At 39.2% G+C, this 16,461-nt stretch overlaps 2 protein-coding genes and 2 non-coding genes across 4 annotated transcripts; all 4 read left to right on the plus strand.

The window, feature by feature from the left end:
• Positions 1 to 4,454: 4,454 nt before the first annotated feature.
• Positions 4,455 to 8,431, plus strand: LOC116248446 (uncharacterized). Its single transcript, XM_031621242.2, has 4 exons — positions 4,455 to 5,082; positions 6,240 to 6,385; positions 6,523 to 6,633; positions 7,471 to 8,431. Exons 1-4 carry the CDS (start codon positions 4,506 to 4,508, stop codon positions 8,074 to 8,076), a joined length of 1,440 nt encoding a protein of 479 aa, XP_031477102.1. The 5' UTR covers positions 4,455 to 4,505; the 3' UTR covers positions 8,077 to 8,431.
• Positions 8,432 to 11,318: 2,887 nt separating this feature from the next.
• LOC116250324 (rRNA 2'-O-methyltransferase fibrillarin 2-like) lies at positions 11,319 to 14,878 on the plus strand. Its single transcript, XM_031623986.2, has 7 exons — positions 11,319 to 11,394; positions 11,608 to 11,912; positions 12,102 to 12,197; positions 12,288 to 12,365; positions 12,715 to 12,891; positions 14,009 to 14,077; positions 14,528 to 14,878. The coding sequence occupies exons 1-7, from the start codon at positions 11,379 to 11,381 to the stop codon at positions 14,708 to 14,710; spliced, it is 924 nt and encodes a 307-aa protein (XP_031479846.1). The 5' UTR covers positions 11,319 to 11,378; the 3' UTR covers positions 14,711 to 14,878.
• On the plus strand, positions 13,250 to 13,321 carry LOC116246534 (small nucleolar RNA snoR60). The gene has a single exon (XR_004170718.1). It is a non-coding gene; the product is annotated as a small nucleolar RNA snoR60 (small nucleolar RNA).
• LOC116246535 (small nucleolar RNA snoR60) lies at positions 13,393 to 13,465 on the plus strand. Its single transcript, XR_004170719.1, has one exon. It is a non-coding gene; the product is annotated as a small nucleolar RNA snoR60 (small nucleolar RNA).
• Positions 14,879 to 16,461: the final 1,583 nt, after the last annotated feature.

Consider the following 16,461-nt stretch of genomic DNA (forward strand, 5'->3'; position numbering starts at 1 on the left):
CTCCACAGCCTTTAACTTTTTTTAGTATTTTATTTAAACGATCTTGCTGCAAATGTAGGCTGAGGTTTAAAAGCTAGACCATCGCATGTTGTTTGGTCAGATTCAGGCTCCCATTCTCGTTCAATTGAACTTACATCCAAAATAATGAAGTGAACTTTCAATTTTCACTGGCTGCCAGATTTGTGTTGACAAGTAGAATATGAACAAGGGGAGCGAGCTTGGGCGCACGATCTTACACTATAGCCTACACTAAGAACGAGGCAGTAAGATGTTCTACCATTAGAAGCCAAACCAGAAAAAAAAAATGTATAATGGGACCAGTTATCATTTCCAAGGATTTCAGGGAATGCAATTAATGTCGTGAAAATATATATATACGCTTTCTTCTCTACTTTTAAAAAATTCGGGGAGCTCCTGTCCCGTCCAGCTGAGCTGGGTATCGGCGTGCTTTCCAAAAAAATGTCATGGAGAGCTAGCAGTCTGGTGACTCTGGTTTAGCCTCTGAAAATTAAATACATAACTAAAAGAAAGCTAGAAAAAATCAACCATGTGAAACGTCATATAATGCAATTATGTAAAAGCCTCTCACTTATTGCTATTGGACTTCATTCCATACATCTTGGTTTGAAGATCGTAATGTAAATTCCCCACACCAGTCTTCATATCAAACCTGATAAATTCAACGTATTGTTTAAAGTAGAAAAAAAAAATAAATGGTGACACCGGCTGTTCAGAGTCATTTAACTTAATGAGTAAAGTTGTGATGAACATTTTCATTATCTAGTATTAGTTCTTGTATTTTTCTCTTTTTTTTTGTTTTTTTATCCAATTATCCATTACTATAAATCAAATAACCCTTTAAATAGGTATCAGCCAAAGACCAACATGATAGGTATCAGCCAACCAGCTTTTCACCTAAGATAAAGAATCAACTGATGGATATTTAAGCGCCACACAATTTGTAGACGTGATATTTTCACGAAGACCTGTAAAGTGATGCTGTGATACAATAAAGAAGCGACATGCCTGGGTCCACGGTCGCGGTTAAACTAACCACAACTCCTACCAAGTTATACTGATAGGTCACGTTTTTTAGGGGTTGGTACAACGGCTTAAGGACCAGGTAGCTAGTGAATGTTAAGAGAGTCAACTTCATATGCTACCAAAAGGGTCATTAAAGAGCATTAGAGGCGGCACTCCAAAACGTCAAAGACAAAAAACGAAAGGTTGAGTGGAAATTTCGGCTCTCTACCAACCAAGCAGTGGGTTCCCTTCTGAGACAAAAGTTATACTGACTTGACTTCACACATGTTGAAGTCTTTAGGGCTCCAAAATTTTGAATCCAACCCTGAACCACTCAGATGGTATATGAAACCCTATTCTTTTTGCATATTGTTTTTCATCTAATGTTTTTTTTTGTGTAATAACATATTTCTACGTTAACCTTCTCGTCTTTTTACCTATTGTAAATAAATCACCATAACTACAACGTTACATAATTCCGTGTGTTCAACGATAGGATGTTCTTATATCGCGATCCTCTTAGAAAAGGGAATGTTAGATACGCTTAGGCTATACTGATGTGGTATCATATCATCAGATCCACAGTTGGAATTATCTATTTAATATTCAACCTACATGTGGCTCTAATGATGTAGCAGATCAAATATTTGAGTGCAAGGTGGAAACAAAGAATATTATAGGAGAAAATATTCCTAAAATAGATCCATACAAGGAATATAAAGTACTTACTATTTTAGAAGAACATTTCGGCTTTTTTGGACATGCAGAGGCGTTTTAACTTTTAAATAGTGTGCCACATTAGGGATCGTATGGGCAGTTGCCCACACATGCCCATACAATTTATTAGGTCATGGTGTCTATCAATATTTTAGTGTGTACTAGAAGGACGCAATATTTTTTTGAGGGTTTTAAATTGTTTTACTATGTGCCAGTGCTCCTAAGCAAAAAAATTCTGATTGCACCATAAGCTCTCTCGATGGGGGCAAAACAATGTACATGAAACCTTGAATTTCTTGAAACTTGTCTTGCTCATCAACGCCCACTTCTACTAATGCTCATGGAAGTCATCGTGCAATAAGCTATGTCTTTACTATGTGAAATGAATCTACCTCAATTTTTAAGGCAGATTCATGAAACATTCACAAAGTGTCCATGTTGCCAAACAACTTCTTATTAACACCATTGACAAAATATATATAGCCGGTCCTCAGCTGCCTTTCTGATTGTAAGTTTCGGTACAGACAAACTCCATGTGAGTGCATGATCACCTCGTCAAGCCAATATCACTCTTCAATGACACTGAATACATATGCGATTGTAGGTCCTACAGCTCAGGACAGAATAATTGTCATGGCTGTTAATGTTTTACAAAAATAAAGTGCCTTTCTTGTTGTTGTCTTTTTGTATAAAGTATGTTTCCATTTTCCAACTTCTTTCTCATAGATTGCCTCGTTTTAGAATGACAAAGGTGTTCCTCTTTCAGTATAATTCGTTGAGCCTTTTGATGCTGTTCATTTTATGCAGTGGGCATAAGTGGTTTTTCCTGTAGATAAGTTCCTTGCAGTAAGATAAATAAGTTCAGTTCACACTGATCAATATCCCTTGAAAACTTAGGTGAATGAGTCCTGCATTCTCAGTGGTCATTATTTCACCTGGTTGGATGGACCACACTTGCAGAAATGGGTATTCGGCAAGAAAGGCAAACTATGGTTCTTTGTTCATCACTTATGAATGGAATTCAATGGATGAAATACTGTGAATAGGACATCTGACCTGACATCACTCATTGAAAATTATGAAATGTCATTCTCCACTGTTGGTAAATGTGCTCTCGTTAAATGCAGGTACTCCACTTCAAGGTATCCACATGAATATGAATGCACGTTGAACATTTTATCCATTCCTGTACTTGATGAAGATCCCTTCTCCAACAGCTTTCACCGGTTAAACTGTATATGCAGTGGTAAAACGCTCATGGTTTTTTTTCTTTAGCAACATTCAACATTCAAGTGCTTGAATGTTGGAAATCAAATTCCATTCATTGGGTGCTTCTTGCAGGATGTGGCACAAATACGCCTAAATATGGTTTTGTTTAAAAGCAAAAGAGCATTGTGGTAGATGGGCCAAGCAAAGTAGCCCTGAAGTGCAATTTTGATCAAGTGGTTGCTTGAATCTTTTGCATACTATTTAAATAGCTCGTATTTTTTTTTAATGTTTACTTAGGGAAAACTATCTTTCACGTAAAACCTCCAAGACTATATCATTCTGTCTTCAAGCTTCTATCGCTTCGAAGTTTGGATGAACCTACAATATATCCTTGTGCTCGGGTGTCATGCTTACTACCAATGGCAAAACAAAGTAGTGACATATTGATGTGACAATGTCCATGAAATTTGATCATTGGATCCATTGAATGTGAACTGCCTTGCTACCCGGTTGTGTTATATGTCCTTTGTGGTTTATTGTCTCTATAGTTGCCAAACGTTTCTCGAGGCAGCAAGGCACTCTGGGACCTTAGGGAGACGAGGGGGAGGGGCTTTGGCCATCACTCCAGCGGTGGGATTAGCCTCTCGCTCACCAAAACTATAATCGCCAGAAGTTCAATGGAAAGTTATCATTTGGAAGAAGAGAGGTTGTGGCAAGCATGAGCTTCTAAGTTCTAACCCCTTGACAACATAAACGAAGCATGAATTATGTACGTAGGCATCGGGAAAGCTCAAGTTGGTATGGATCCAAAGGTTAAAGTCACTAACTAATTAAATCTCATGGCCTTGCTTGAATATGATCCCGTCAGAGGTGAATTTTTTGTTCCGGGAAGATTAATTTAAGCCACTTATGCAAGACAAGAAGAGCAGGGTGAAAAACAGGGCTAAGGTAGCATTGGAAGGACAAACTGTTCTTTTAGAGGGAGAAAATATCAACCGCTTTGGGATTGCGGGTGGAATAAAAGTTTACCACTAACAAATGAGGTTGAAAACGCAACATGTAAGGTGAAAAATGTTTCATTACCCAAAAGAAAGGCCGGCAAAAAGTTCAGACCCTTTATGGTTGAAAAATTCTCAACACTTTTTGAGGGTGAAAGAATGTTCACCTGGTTAGAGTACATTTGAAAATGTTGCCTTATCTTAAGAATAAATGCACATTCGGAGTACACTTTACCCTGCACCCAAGCACTATTGAGGAAAATTCTAGAATAGTACTTAAATAAACTAAAATTAATCTTCTATTTAAATATTTGAAATTCGAAACCTGATATATTGCGTGTAATTGGATAACGTTATGTCCCTCAATATCGAGTGTTCACAAAATTCGATATAAGAGAAATTTATACTAAATACAAATCTGATAATTCCATTGAATGTTAATTTTCTTGTCGAATTTAACTGCTTGAATTCGGATTCCAACCGGTGTATGGGGCTTAGTATCAATGTTGACATACCATTTACCCTTTCTCGTTTTCGACCGAAGCCAGCCATTGAACAATGTGGCGCTCCCAAATTCCCAAATTTAAATCCTCGGTTCCAGCCTTCCTCATTTCCTCCTTCAGCCTGAAACCGCTGCCAGTTTGCGCCATGGAGTGGCCCTGTTGTAGGTGCACCTTCCTCAATCCTTCCTCCGAGAAATCATCTTGTCAAGTATGCCTGACTCCCAAATCTTCCCCTTCTCCCTCCAAGACCATACAGGAATCGTCGTTAGCTTCTTCTTTTTCTTCTGCACCAACACCACCATCCTCATCCCAATGGCCATGCATGGTCTGCACCTTTCTGAACCCTCTGGGCGCCACCAGGTGTGGAATCTGCAGCACCACTAAGACCGAAACTACCTCTCTTCTGGATGACGATGACGACGTACCGGATGATTCTGTTGGGTCTGTCTTTCGCCCCTTGAAGCGCTGCAATCTAGCTCGACAATCTGACAAGCCGTCCGGTGAACCAAGCGGAGCGCCGGCAAACTCCGATGTATTGAGTTCGGTCGAGTACGCCAATAACGAACTGTTGCGGGAGCTTCACGCCGAGAAACGGGCAAGGATGGAAGCCTTGAAGTCGGACCAATCCATTGGTGGGGATTGATGATCTTATAGCTTCTGCTTTTTCTGACCCTCCTATTCATGTTTCTTTTTGGCGCCTTGATCTTCATCTCCACTGATGGGATAGCGGGGTTTCCATTTTGTCCATGTCTTGATTGCTCTATGGTCTTCTAGCTTGAAGTTCGGGTGCTTAACATGATGAAGTGAATTGGGTTCGTGAGATTTATCCTGCTTTGTTAAGTGTGAATTGCAAATTGTGATAACAAGTGGATATATGAATCTTAGACTATTGATTAGACGATGACCTGCTACAATGAGGAAAAAGAATGTAGGGAGCGTACAAGGCTTTCATGATTTAGAGATTTTGATGGTGGAAAGAAGAATTCAGTCAGTACTCCTATTCAAGATGTGACATGTTTATATAATCCTGGTTTCTGAATGTTCATGGACCGCTTTCTTTAGCCGCATATTTCCTGAACGAAGAAAAGATAAACTTTTAATAAAAAGTTACGGGGAAATAGCCAGAGAAAGGAGGTGTCTGCGAGTCAGCCTCTGGTGCTGTACTAATTTACAACTAGTGCACGTAACGATTATGGCATTCTTTTATTGCTGTGGCTTAAAACAGATGGCCCTCAGGCCTCAACTACATTGCTAAGTAGGAAGTAGGCTGGATCATGTAGTGGTAACATATGAGCTATCCTACTGTGAAATTTATAGTTCTGCTGCCTTAATTTCATGGCTGATTTAGTTTCATCCTTCATTATGGGTTTAAAGATAATGCTGTGGCTAGGTATATGATAGTCCAAGATTGGTGCAAAAGTTGTATAGGTAAAGATAGGAGGGGAAAGGAGAAAAAAAATTTCATGGTTAGAAGATGCCGTATCCAATTGATGGAAGGGATAGTACTGCACGATTAGATCTGCTAACTATTATTATGCGAGTTAGTATGCACGTCTTTACCAGTTATATGTCATGCGAATTTTACTTATACTTATCCGACTTTTCCAGCATCAGTTACTATCCATTTCAATCAAGAGAAGTCATTATTATAATTGCAAGAAAGTTACAACATACATCTGTCTTTAAGCAATTCCTCATCTATTTTGACTGAATTTACACCTGAACAATGTACATCGTACTATTCGACTGAAAAGGTTACACCTGTACATTTTATGTTTCCTCTTGACAGGCCTTACTGAACCATGTCAAGAATTGGACACCATGACAATCTTGACATACAATGTTTGGTTCAGGGAAGATCTAGAGTTGAATGAGAGGATGCGGGCACTTGGTGAACTCATCAAACAGCATGATCCGCACGCCATTTGTTTGCAGGTCTCTCTCTCTCTCTCTCTCTCTCTCTCTCTCTCTCTCTCTCTCTCTCTCTTGCACGCCTGCATGCTGGCACACAAGCAAACACTTATCTTTCTAAACTTGAAACTTTCTGAACTTTCTTATGGCTTATATTGTAGGAAGTCACACCCGACATATATGAAATTTTTAAGAAATCAAGTTGGTGGAATGCATACCACTGCTCAGTGTCAGATAGATTGGCATCTGTAAGGCCTTACTTTTGCATGCAGGTGAGCAAAAGAAGGCATAAAGGAATTCTTTGTAGACTCTCTCTCTCTCTCTCTATCTATCTATCTATCTCTTTCCTTATACACAACAGAGAGAGACACTTGGATATGTGTGCACCACTATCCCTTCGATGTGCAGAAATGGATTGTTTTCCTTCAGAAATAAGAATCCCACTGTCAAACTTACATGTACTTCGCTGTAGCATTGCCTGTTAAGTGTTAAAATAATCTGGTTTATTACAATAAGATGACTGCAGATATGTGTACTTTCCAATGTAAAAGTGTCGGTAAGTTTTCTACATCTCAACTATTTGCTGTTTATTGGCATGACCCCTTTTAGCATGTAGTTGATCAGTTGGTGTTTGCTGAGTCTAACTGCAAAGTGGTGCAGATAGAACAAACTACCAAGAATTTATCTTCTGTTTGCATATGATCCAGTGTAAAAGAGTCATTAATTCTTTCAAGCCAAAGTTATTTACAATTTATTGGCATGACCCATTTAGCAGATAGTTAGTGCTTGTTGAGTCTTGACTGCTAAGTGGTCCAAACTCCAGACAGAACAAATGACCAAGTTCATGTCTTTTGTTTGCATTTGCATTAGTTAATGAGGGATTATTATGTGCTGTGAAAGCTTTTTATGCATTTGTTTGAAAATGTGCATACAAATCAAGGATTTGTTCTCACTTCTCAGGTCTCCGGAAAGTTTAAATTGTTCTCTGTATGTGTATGTATGGGAGAGCACTGATGCTTCTCTTGTCCTTATTAACAATATTGGTTATTGACATAATAATGTTATTGTGTTCATGATTATGCTAACCAACATGGCCTGATGCAATTCAGCTGAGCAAGCTATCAGTAAAAGGATTCTATCGCTACCCATTCAACAATTCCATAATGGGAAGGGAACTCTGCTTGGCTGACCTTGATGTTGGTGCGGGGAAGCAGTTGGTAGTTGCCACCAGTCACCTTGAAAGTCCTTGCCCTGCACCCCCAAGATGGGACCAAATGTACAGCAAAGAACGCATTGTCCAGGCAAATGAAGCTTTAGAACGACTTAAGGCTTTCCCAAATGCCATATTCTGTGGTGACATGAATTGGGATGACAAGTTAGATGGCACCTTTCCATTAGTTGAAGGGTGGATTGATGCTTGGCTTGAGCTTAGGCCTGGAGAAAATGGTTGGACGTATGATACAAAAGGAAATGAGATGTTGTCAGGTAATAGGACGTTGCAGAAGCGGTTGGACAGAGTCATGTGCAATTTGAGAGATTTTCAGATAGCCAGTATTGATATGATTGGGCAGGAAGCAATTCCAGGACTATCATATTGCAAGGAGAAGAAAGCGAAGAACACTGTGAAGAAACTGGTGCTCCCAGTCTTGCCAAGTGATCACTATGGACTGCTCTTGAAAATAGAGCAGAAGCATGGGAAACTAGCACAGAAATGACTTCTGCACGAACAGAAGTGCATGAAATCCCCTGGATGACCTGCAACTGGTTTGGTTTGGTATTTTGCTGTGAAATCGTTCTCTTTTTTGTGATCTAAACGTTGGATGCTTTAACGTCAAGAAAGGCCAGAGCACCGACAGAGGATGACTGAATGATACTCTGATCCTAGACCTTTGTGCTTCTAGTTCTAAACCGTTATCCAACCGTATGTCTTTGTAGATAATCTTGATGACATTTAATGTTACTTACAGTATAGGCTGATGGTCATTTTGCTAATGTGTATGTGGTTGCTAACTTGATGGCATGATACAAATGTAATCTCTTTCTTTTGCCGGGTTCGTTCTCTTTGTTTTACTATGTATGCATAATGTATTAGCATTTTAGATAGTTTGTTCACGAGCGCATATACTTTACAGGAGATTTACATTCAAGTGCTACACTTTTCAAATGGAAAAATAAACTTTTTAAAGAAAATTTCTTTTATAGTCAGCTTGACTTCCAAGTGGCCAATTTCACATTTGACTCGCTTTAATTGAATATCATTTTCTGGCTCCTTTTTGATGTATATCAGTGATAAATTTAAAACGTAAAGAACAAAAAGGTCACCAAGGTTTAACTGTGCAAGTTCTTATGAAAAAAAAAAAACAAACAATTGCCTTAAATATTTAAGGTCAGGCCAACTTAATGTAACCTTTTCTACTTTAAGCATCTAATTACTGGATGAATGCAACTTACCCTCTCATCAATAATAAGTCAACGATGAGTGATGGTATGCCGAAAAGTGTTAAACTTGTTTAATAGCTCTAACGTTAGAGTAAGGCTTCGAGATTCCCTTTGCAGGTTTCAGCAATTTGATTATAAGTAGGGTATCTTGTTGGTGTATGAAATTTGATTCATACTGGACACTTATTTGCAATACCGTAGATTCAATTTCGCGGTGTAAGGACATTTATGTCATTTTGTACAAATGCGGGTTTGCCCTAATCTTTATGTTGTGAGGGGGGGCGCAGTTTCTTTTTGGGTCTTTTCTCTGAGAGTGTCTGTGTTCATCTGAAAGTGAATAGTGAAAGATCTGTGCGACCGTGGACGTAGGAGATTATTGCTCTGAACCACGTAAATCTTTGTCTTCTTCCTTATTGTTTCTATCCTCTTCTTGAGAGTGCGAGAGGAGAGTTTTGTGTATTGTTTCTAACATACCTGTGAGGTTCAAATCGTTTTGGATGCAAGACCCTCTCCCTTTTTCCATACCTTTGGAATTTAAGACTACTTTGAAATTTGGGTGGAGAGTGGTACACAGTGTTACACATTCACTGTCTTAATATATAAGAGTAGTGTGAGAATTGAACTGATGATTGGAGTTTCACCCATCACTAACTAGGCTACACCACTTAAAACTAATGGATTGAGTCTGTCGGCAAGTACCTAAAAATCCTGTTGTCCAACTTAAAGGGAGGAAGTAAGCAGTTGTAATGAAAATTGGATATTGGATTGGATAGTTGGAACCTCAAATCCATACAAATATTGTTATACATTCAAACCTTTTATTATGCTAAAAAAAATAATAAAGTACGTCATGAATAGTAGGAAGTTGACAGAAAGTATGCATCCAAAACCAGTTAATTTTTCTTTCTTTATGATGAAAATAGTGTTGGGTATATTTTGAAAAGGCGATATATACCTTTTATTATGCTAAAAAGAAAATAATAAGGTACGTCATGAATAGTAGGAAGTTGACAGAAAGTATGCATCCAAAACCAGTTAATTTTTCTTTCTTTATGATGAAAATAGTGTTGGGTATATTTTGAAAAGGCGATATATATATATATATATATCTCTCCAAGTCAATATTCATGCAACGTTGATTGAGTCCTGCCTCACGTTCAGCGTCACTACTAAGTTGATTTCTATTTCTCGAATGTCTAATCCGATACATTTAACTAAGGGAAATATAATTATCCCATAAAAGATAGTTATTTATGTTGCTTATCTATTTTGACTTCACTAAAAAGAGCCACACTTGTTTGAGCTGTCCCACAAATTAGTGGGCAGTTTTTTCCTAATGGTAGCAAAAAAGAGTGTTACAAAGATCGGCTTTAATCCACTGAGCCAGTGGTAGGTATGCCAATTCGATCCAGTGGCCAATTAAGGAATACATTTGCTATTATTTTTAAAATATCTTTATGAGTTTTCTCATTTTAAGTAATTTGCAAGTTATTTTTCACTTACTTCATTAAAAAACTAAATACTTTAATATTTCTGCCGATTTAAATAGATGGCTCAATCGGTCTATTCAAGCAGCTTGGCAACTTTTGACTGGCACTTGCAGCAATTCAGTCCAGTACTCTTGGAAAACCCAATTTACTTCTTCTTTTTTTTTCTAAAACTCTCAAATCCAATTTATTTTATTTTTTTAGCTTGTATTTCAGGGCACCTTCAAAAAATGGCGTTTTGTGACCATTTGTGTTGTAATCAGTATTGAAAACTTTGTCTAGATAAAAATTACATTTTGTGTGAATAATGTAAGGGGAGGCTAAGTGATTCACTTTCTGTCGAAAGCCAACGAAAATAAATTTTGATTACCTCAAACTCTATAACATAGCTCGTTTAAGTAGGAAACGTGTAGATGGTGCGTCCTTGCTTCGATTTTCATGGGTGTTACTCCTTTAAATTGTAAAAAATGGTAGTGCTTTATTGAATTGAAGGCAACCTGCTGCTCTTATAAACCCCAATGCAGCATAAGACTTTAGAGGTAGGAGAAATGAGGTCGGATTTCTCTTCCAAATGAAGTATTGTTATATGAGCAAATACGCTTTAAATTTCCGTTCACATTCAAAGTAATAGTTATAGGCGTCACCCAAATCACTCTAAAATTGTTCTATCCACATGTCTCCTCTAAAGCATTCATGGATAACTAAGATAGTCTTTTGGCACCAATAACTTATTGTTATTGTTTTAAGAATTTATTTCTGAAAAATAAAACAGATTCATCGAACACTTATAATGGCGTTTTATTATTCTACCCTATTTTTTGAGAAGAGTTCTTCAAATAATAACATACCGTTGTAGATTAGAACCATTTTGAGTTTCGGACTTATAAATTTGAAATGGAATGTTATGCTGGAGCACAGACCCGGATCGGATTCCACAATGGTAATTTTGTTGACAGGTAGGGATGCAATAGTAAATGTCGACTTAAAACCCTAAAACCCTCGCCGCATCGCGCCTATATGAATCTCTAAAACCCTCTTCGCTCCTCACTCGCCCACGCTCAGACTCCAGAATCCCTTCGACTTCATTCAGGATGAGGCCCCCGAGAGGTAAGCTTGCATCTTCTTCTTTCTTAAGCCTTCTTCTTGGTCATTCTTATTTGCTCGAGGGGCATATGTTCTTCCTTTCCGTGGATTTTGGAGGTTTTTCTCCTCATGTTTTAGGACACAGAGGAGATAAGGAGTTCTTCTTTCCCCACCCCTTGGAGCTTTATCACGCTATTTCATTACCGGTACTATCTTTTTTTTTCTTTGTGCTTGAAGGTAGAGGAGGAAGAGGTGATGGAGGACGAGGGCGTGGTGATGGCGGTGGAAGAGGAAGAGGGAGGTTTGGCGCGAGCGATAGGGGAGGAAGAGGCGGGGTAAGAGGCGGGGGAAGAGGTGGCGGAAGGGGTGGTGGAAGGGGACGTGGGAGAGGTGGTGGTGGAATGAAGGGTGGGAGCAGGGTGGTCGTCGAGCCGCATAGACATCAAGGAGTGTTTGTGGCAAAGGGGAAGGAAGACGCTCTCGTCACTAAGAATCTGGTTCCCGGAGAATCTGTCTACGGCGAGAAAAGAATTTCTGTTCAGGTGAAAAAGCACACCCTTTTTGACGCTTGTAGGCACAATCAGAGCGTTGATACTCGTTCTAGTCGTAGTGGTATATGTGTTATTTGAAATTTGGACCATTGTCAATCTTAAGCGAGGAATGTGATTACCAGAGAACTCGTCAAGAAGCACATTAGATAATTTCTCATGGTTGTGGTTTTCAATGTCCAGAATGAAGATGGTACGAAGGTGGAGTACCGAGTCTGGAATCCATTCCGGTCGAAGCTTGCGGCAGCTATTCTTGGTGGTGTGGACAATATTTGGATGGTAATTTCATTCTTCAGAGTATTTTTCTGCTTTACTAATGTATTCTGTTTCGTATTGGCGTCTCAGTTTTTTCTATTGTTGCGTTGTTAGGGACCTGGATCTCGTGTTCTTTACCTAGGAGCTGCTTCAGGGACCACGGTGTCTCACGTCTCCGACCTTGTTGGCCCGGTAAGTTCCTGCTGAGGTGCCAGATTCCCTTCTTCACATAGTCTACATTGTTAGCAAATCGAATACGCATTGCTTACGAACCGTTTGGATGCGTTGTGAATTCCAATATCAAGTTTGAGGATTTCATAAACTTGAGCAAGTCATCTGACTTTAGTAGCCTAGTTGAATATAACTTAAGATGCTCATCATTCAGTTTATCGTTAACTTGGTCTTGAGGATCTGATTTTGAGCACGAATTTTTCTTTTGTTTCTTTGATGTCTATTATTTTTTTTAACATTGATATACGATGTCTATTGTTTCTGACTTTTTTTTTTTATTTTTCTTGGTTTTTGTGCTTGTATTTTGTAGACCGGCGTGGTTTATGCTGTCGAATTTTCACATAGAAGTGGAAGGGACCTGGTGACCATGGCTGCAAAGAGGCCCAATGTCGTGCCTATCATTGAGGATGCCAGGCATCCGGCGAAGTATCGCATGTTGGTTGGAATGGTTGATGTCATATTTTCTGATGTTGCACAGCCCGATCAGGTATAACCGTATCTGCTGTTTGAATTTTGTCTGCATCTAATCTTTTGGAGCAGGTGGATTGCATGTCTATTAGCACAAGCCTGTGATTTGAGTTCAATTCATGTATTTGGTCGAGCTATTTATCTCATTTCAAAAATTTTGTTTTTTGTATTGGACTTCTGGCAATTCACGCATAAAGAAACAGGATGTCTTCAGCAATTCACGTCTCTCTCCCTCTCTCACTCTCTCACGTATACACACTCATCCGCACAAGCACACACGTTAACATAGTCACACAGGCAAGCCAAGGAACACACTGACTTGCACTCACACACATGTTAAAGTAGATTACATTGCCAGTAGGTGACCCGATTTTCATTTGCATGTGATGAGGTTACTCGGATTCCCCTTCAGGACATCTTGGATGATGCAAATTCGAGTCTCTGATGCGAATGTGGACTTTTCCAACAAGTTTAAGTACATTTATTTTTTCATTTATGTTGTACCATTATGAAAGGCAAGGTGCATGTGATGAGTTTACTCGGATTCCCCTTCAGGACATATTGGATGATGCCAATTTCGAGTTTCTGATGCTAGTTATCTCTCTGTATTATTGAATATTTTTAATGACCTGAATCAAAATTCTGATGCTTGTGCACAGAGGCTTGTGAACAGGTACTATCTTTCCGTTACTTTTTTACCTGGAAACATCTTGTTTCCTTTTCTTTCTACTGTTAATGTTAACATAATCTAATCCTGAATAAGTAGCACCTCATTATTGATGAATAATCAAAGAACTTTTTACAGTTTGTTTCACAAAATATAATATAGTGGGTTAAACCACACATTTTTCTTTCTTTCCTTCTCATGTTGCTGGTGACTTGATGAGCAACTGCTGGAAAAGGTCTGTACTGGATATGTTTTTGATGTACCATTCTCTGCCTTAGACTAATATTTTTATGGTGGAGATGCAATTAATTCACCAGTATCATCAATTCCTACTCAATAATTTGTATTTCTACATCTACTGATGATATGAAGCATGTCTTTGAAATTCTTTGACTGTTTTAGTTTAATTTATTGGTGTAATGGTGTACTTCTTATGTATGATTCTTTACTTGTACTCTTTGTTATGCAGGCACGTATTTTAGGCTTGAATGCGTCATACTTTTTGAAAAATGGTGGTCATTTCGTGATATCTATCAAGGTATGTAAAAATGCATCTAGTTACATTAAGTAGAGACAGCCTAGATTTTGTATTTCCTTGCACTGTTTGTGAACATCTGCTTTCAATGTTGTGAGTCATTCGTTTTGAAGATCAGGCTTCATTCTTCGTCTGTGTTGAAACCATGAGATTTCATAAAAATGTTCTGTTTGTTAACCTGGCAATTTGTGTTAAACCGTTATTAAAGCTTGAAAGCTCGGCCGTTGTGACCCTTGCTGGTCTTGTTTCTTCTTTTGCTTGTCTTTGAACCCAAGCTCTTTTAGAACCACATGAGGTGGTAGTTGCTAGTTTCTGCCTTGGAGTAAGTAGATCAATGCACCCTTCCTGCTGACCATCTTGTTGAACCATTTGTTGTGCTTGTATTATCTTCCTTTTAGGATAGATGACACCCCTCTCTCTGTCTTCCTCTTTCTAATTAGTTTCTTGTACCAGGCAAATTGCATTGACTCTACTGTGCCAGCTGAGGCTGTTTTTGCACAAGAGGTGAAAAAGCTGCAGGCCGATCAGTTCAAGCCGGCTGAGCAGGTTACGCTGGAGCCTTTTGAGCGGGACCATGCCTGTGTTGTTGGTGCCTACAGGGTGCCCAAGAAACAGAAATCCGCAGCTGCCGCATAACCTTCCAAACTACACTCGGATGTTTCTTCTCTTTTATAGTTTTAGGAAAATTTTTTTTGTCAGCAATTTGAAATTCTGTACTCTGCTAAATGCGGGGCTGCAACACTTTGGTGTAACTGCTGTGATTATGAACGTCATATTTAAAGTTGCACGTTTTGGAGGATATAATCTTTTTCTCCTGTCTGGTGAAATGGGAACAATTGTTGCTGGAGTTCCATCCATCTCAATGGCCTAATGGGCAGATTTTCAAAAATGGGGTTTTCGTGCCAACCCATTTGGAGGTGACAAGTTCCTGAAACATGCTTCTTTCCATTGGCAACAAATCCATCCCTTCTGTACTTGATCCTGTATCAAATTCAAAATTTCGTTCACCGTCTACAGTAAATTCCAGGGCTAGCAAACGCTTCCTTTATGCACATAAAATAAACGTGGTCTAGTGCTTGGAACCTTTTAAATATAGAGGTTTTCAGCGTTGCGGTTCTAGACTAGGAGATGCGGATGCAAGAAAAATTTCTCGAGAATAACAAAAAAGACAAAGAAGAGCGCGATTGCTAAAAAGCATGAAACTGGCCCTCTGGTCAGCCATCTCTACGTCTTGACCTCCACTGTAGTAGTCATCAGCCGATGCCTTCGCTCCATAAAGTAAAGTGCTTTACGCGCTTTTCCGAATTCGATGGCATCCTTTTTCATTTTTTTGTTGGTTTACTATTTGATGGCATGGCATCTATCAGGAACCATGCTGAGCTTGCGTCCTGTCTCAAGGTGAGTCCGCCCGCCATCTTGCCTGGGAAACTCACAGTCCATCATGGTAAAGTTTCCAGGTCTCAGATTAACAGAGCTGCAACATCGGCCATGAAAGGCCAGTGAGTAGGTTAACCATTGATACGGCACAAGCTTCTGGCTCTGGTGATACTGCTAATCTGTACGCCCCATGAAAGACATTGGTTTGAACGGGGTTTGATTGATGTGAAGCACAGTGTTCCTGTAGCAGTGCTGTCAATGAGAACAGATCCATGACGTAATTGGCGGATCTTATCCTTTGTCCGCACATGGCGACCGCGTTAACAGATGCTGATCATGTCGCCAGACAGCTTTGATACACTGTGACATACATTATAGATAGCCCTTGATTTTTTCTTTTTTAATTCTGTCATTTTGTAGATTAAAATGCAATCTTATCATTGAAGAAGACGTTCAATGTTGTGATGCTGAAGCTTTATCGATGACCAAAGCCTGCTCAGACGCACACTAAGTTTGAGAACGGTAGAGACTTAAGAGGATACCGTTTTTAAGTTCATAGATCAACGAAGCTGGAGTACAAAGGAGTTCAAACTCAGAAAGGTTTGATAGAAAAGACGTAGAACAGGAACCAGTTTAAATGCCTAGTGCACCTTTCAAGATGGGGAACCGATCTTGAAGGGGAAACAAGTTCAAAATGGTTTCAGTGTAAACGTGTAAAAATTAAAGGCTGAGATTCCGCACATACTCTGACATGTGACATGTCGGAGAACAAATTCGTCGAGAGAGGTTCTTCTTTCTGGCTCCGTAGTTGTCATGGCCTCCATTTGCCTGTCTCCCTATGAAGAAAAAGCGACTTTTCTTATATCTTCTGTACCACTTTATGTACATAAGCAAGTTTGGAAAATGAGGCATGCAAGTCAAATGCAAGACAAGCCATGTACTCCTTTTCCTGCTAAATTGCCAGGCAACGGATACTGTCGCAAATGAACATGTCTGGACAGAGGTCTAAA

This window comes from Nymphaea colorata, chromosome 1 (genome assembly GCF_008831285.2).
Source record: "Nymphaea colorata isolate Beijing-Zhang1983 chromosome 1, ASM883128v2, whole genome shotgun sequence".
Lineage (NCBI taxonomy): Eukaryota > Viridiplantae > Streptophyta > Magnoliopsida > Nymphaeales > Nymphaeaceae > Nymphaea > Nymphaea colorata.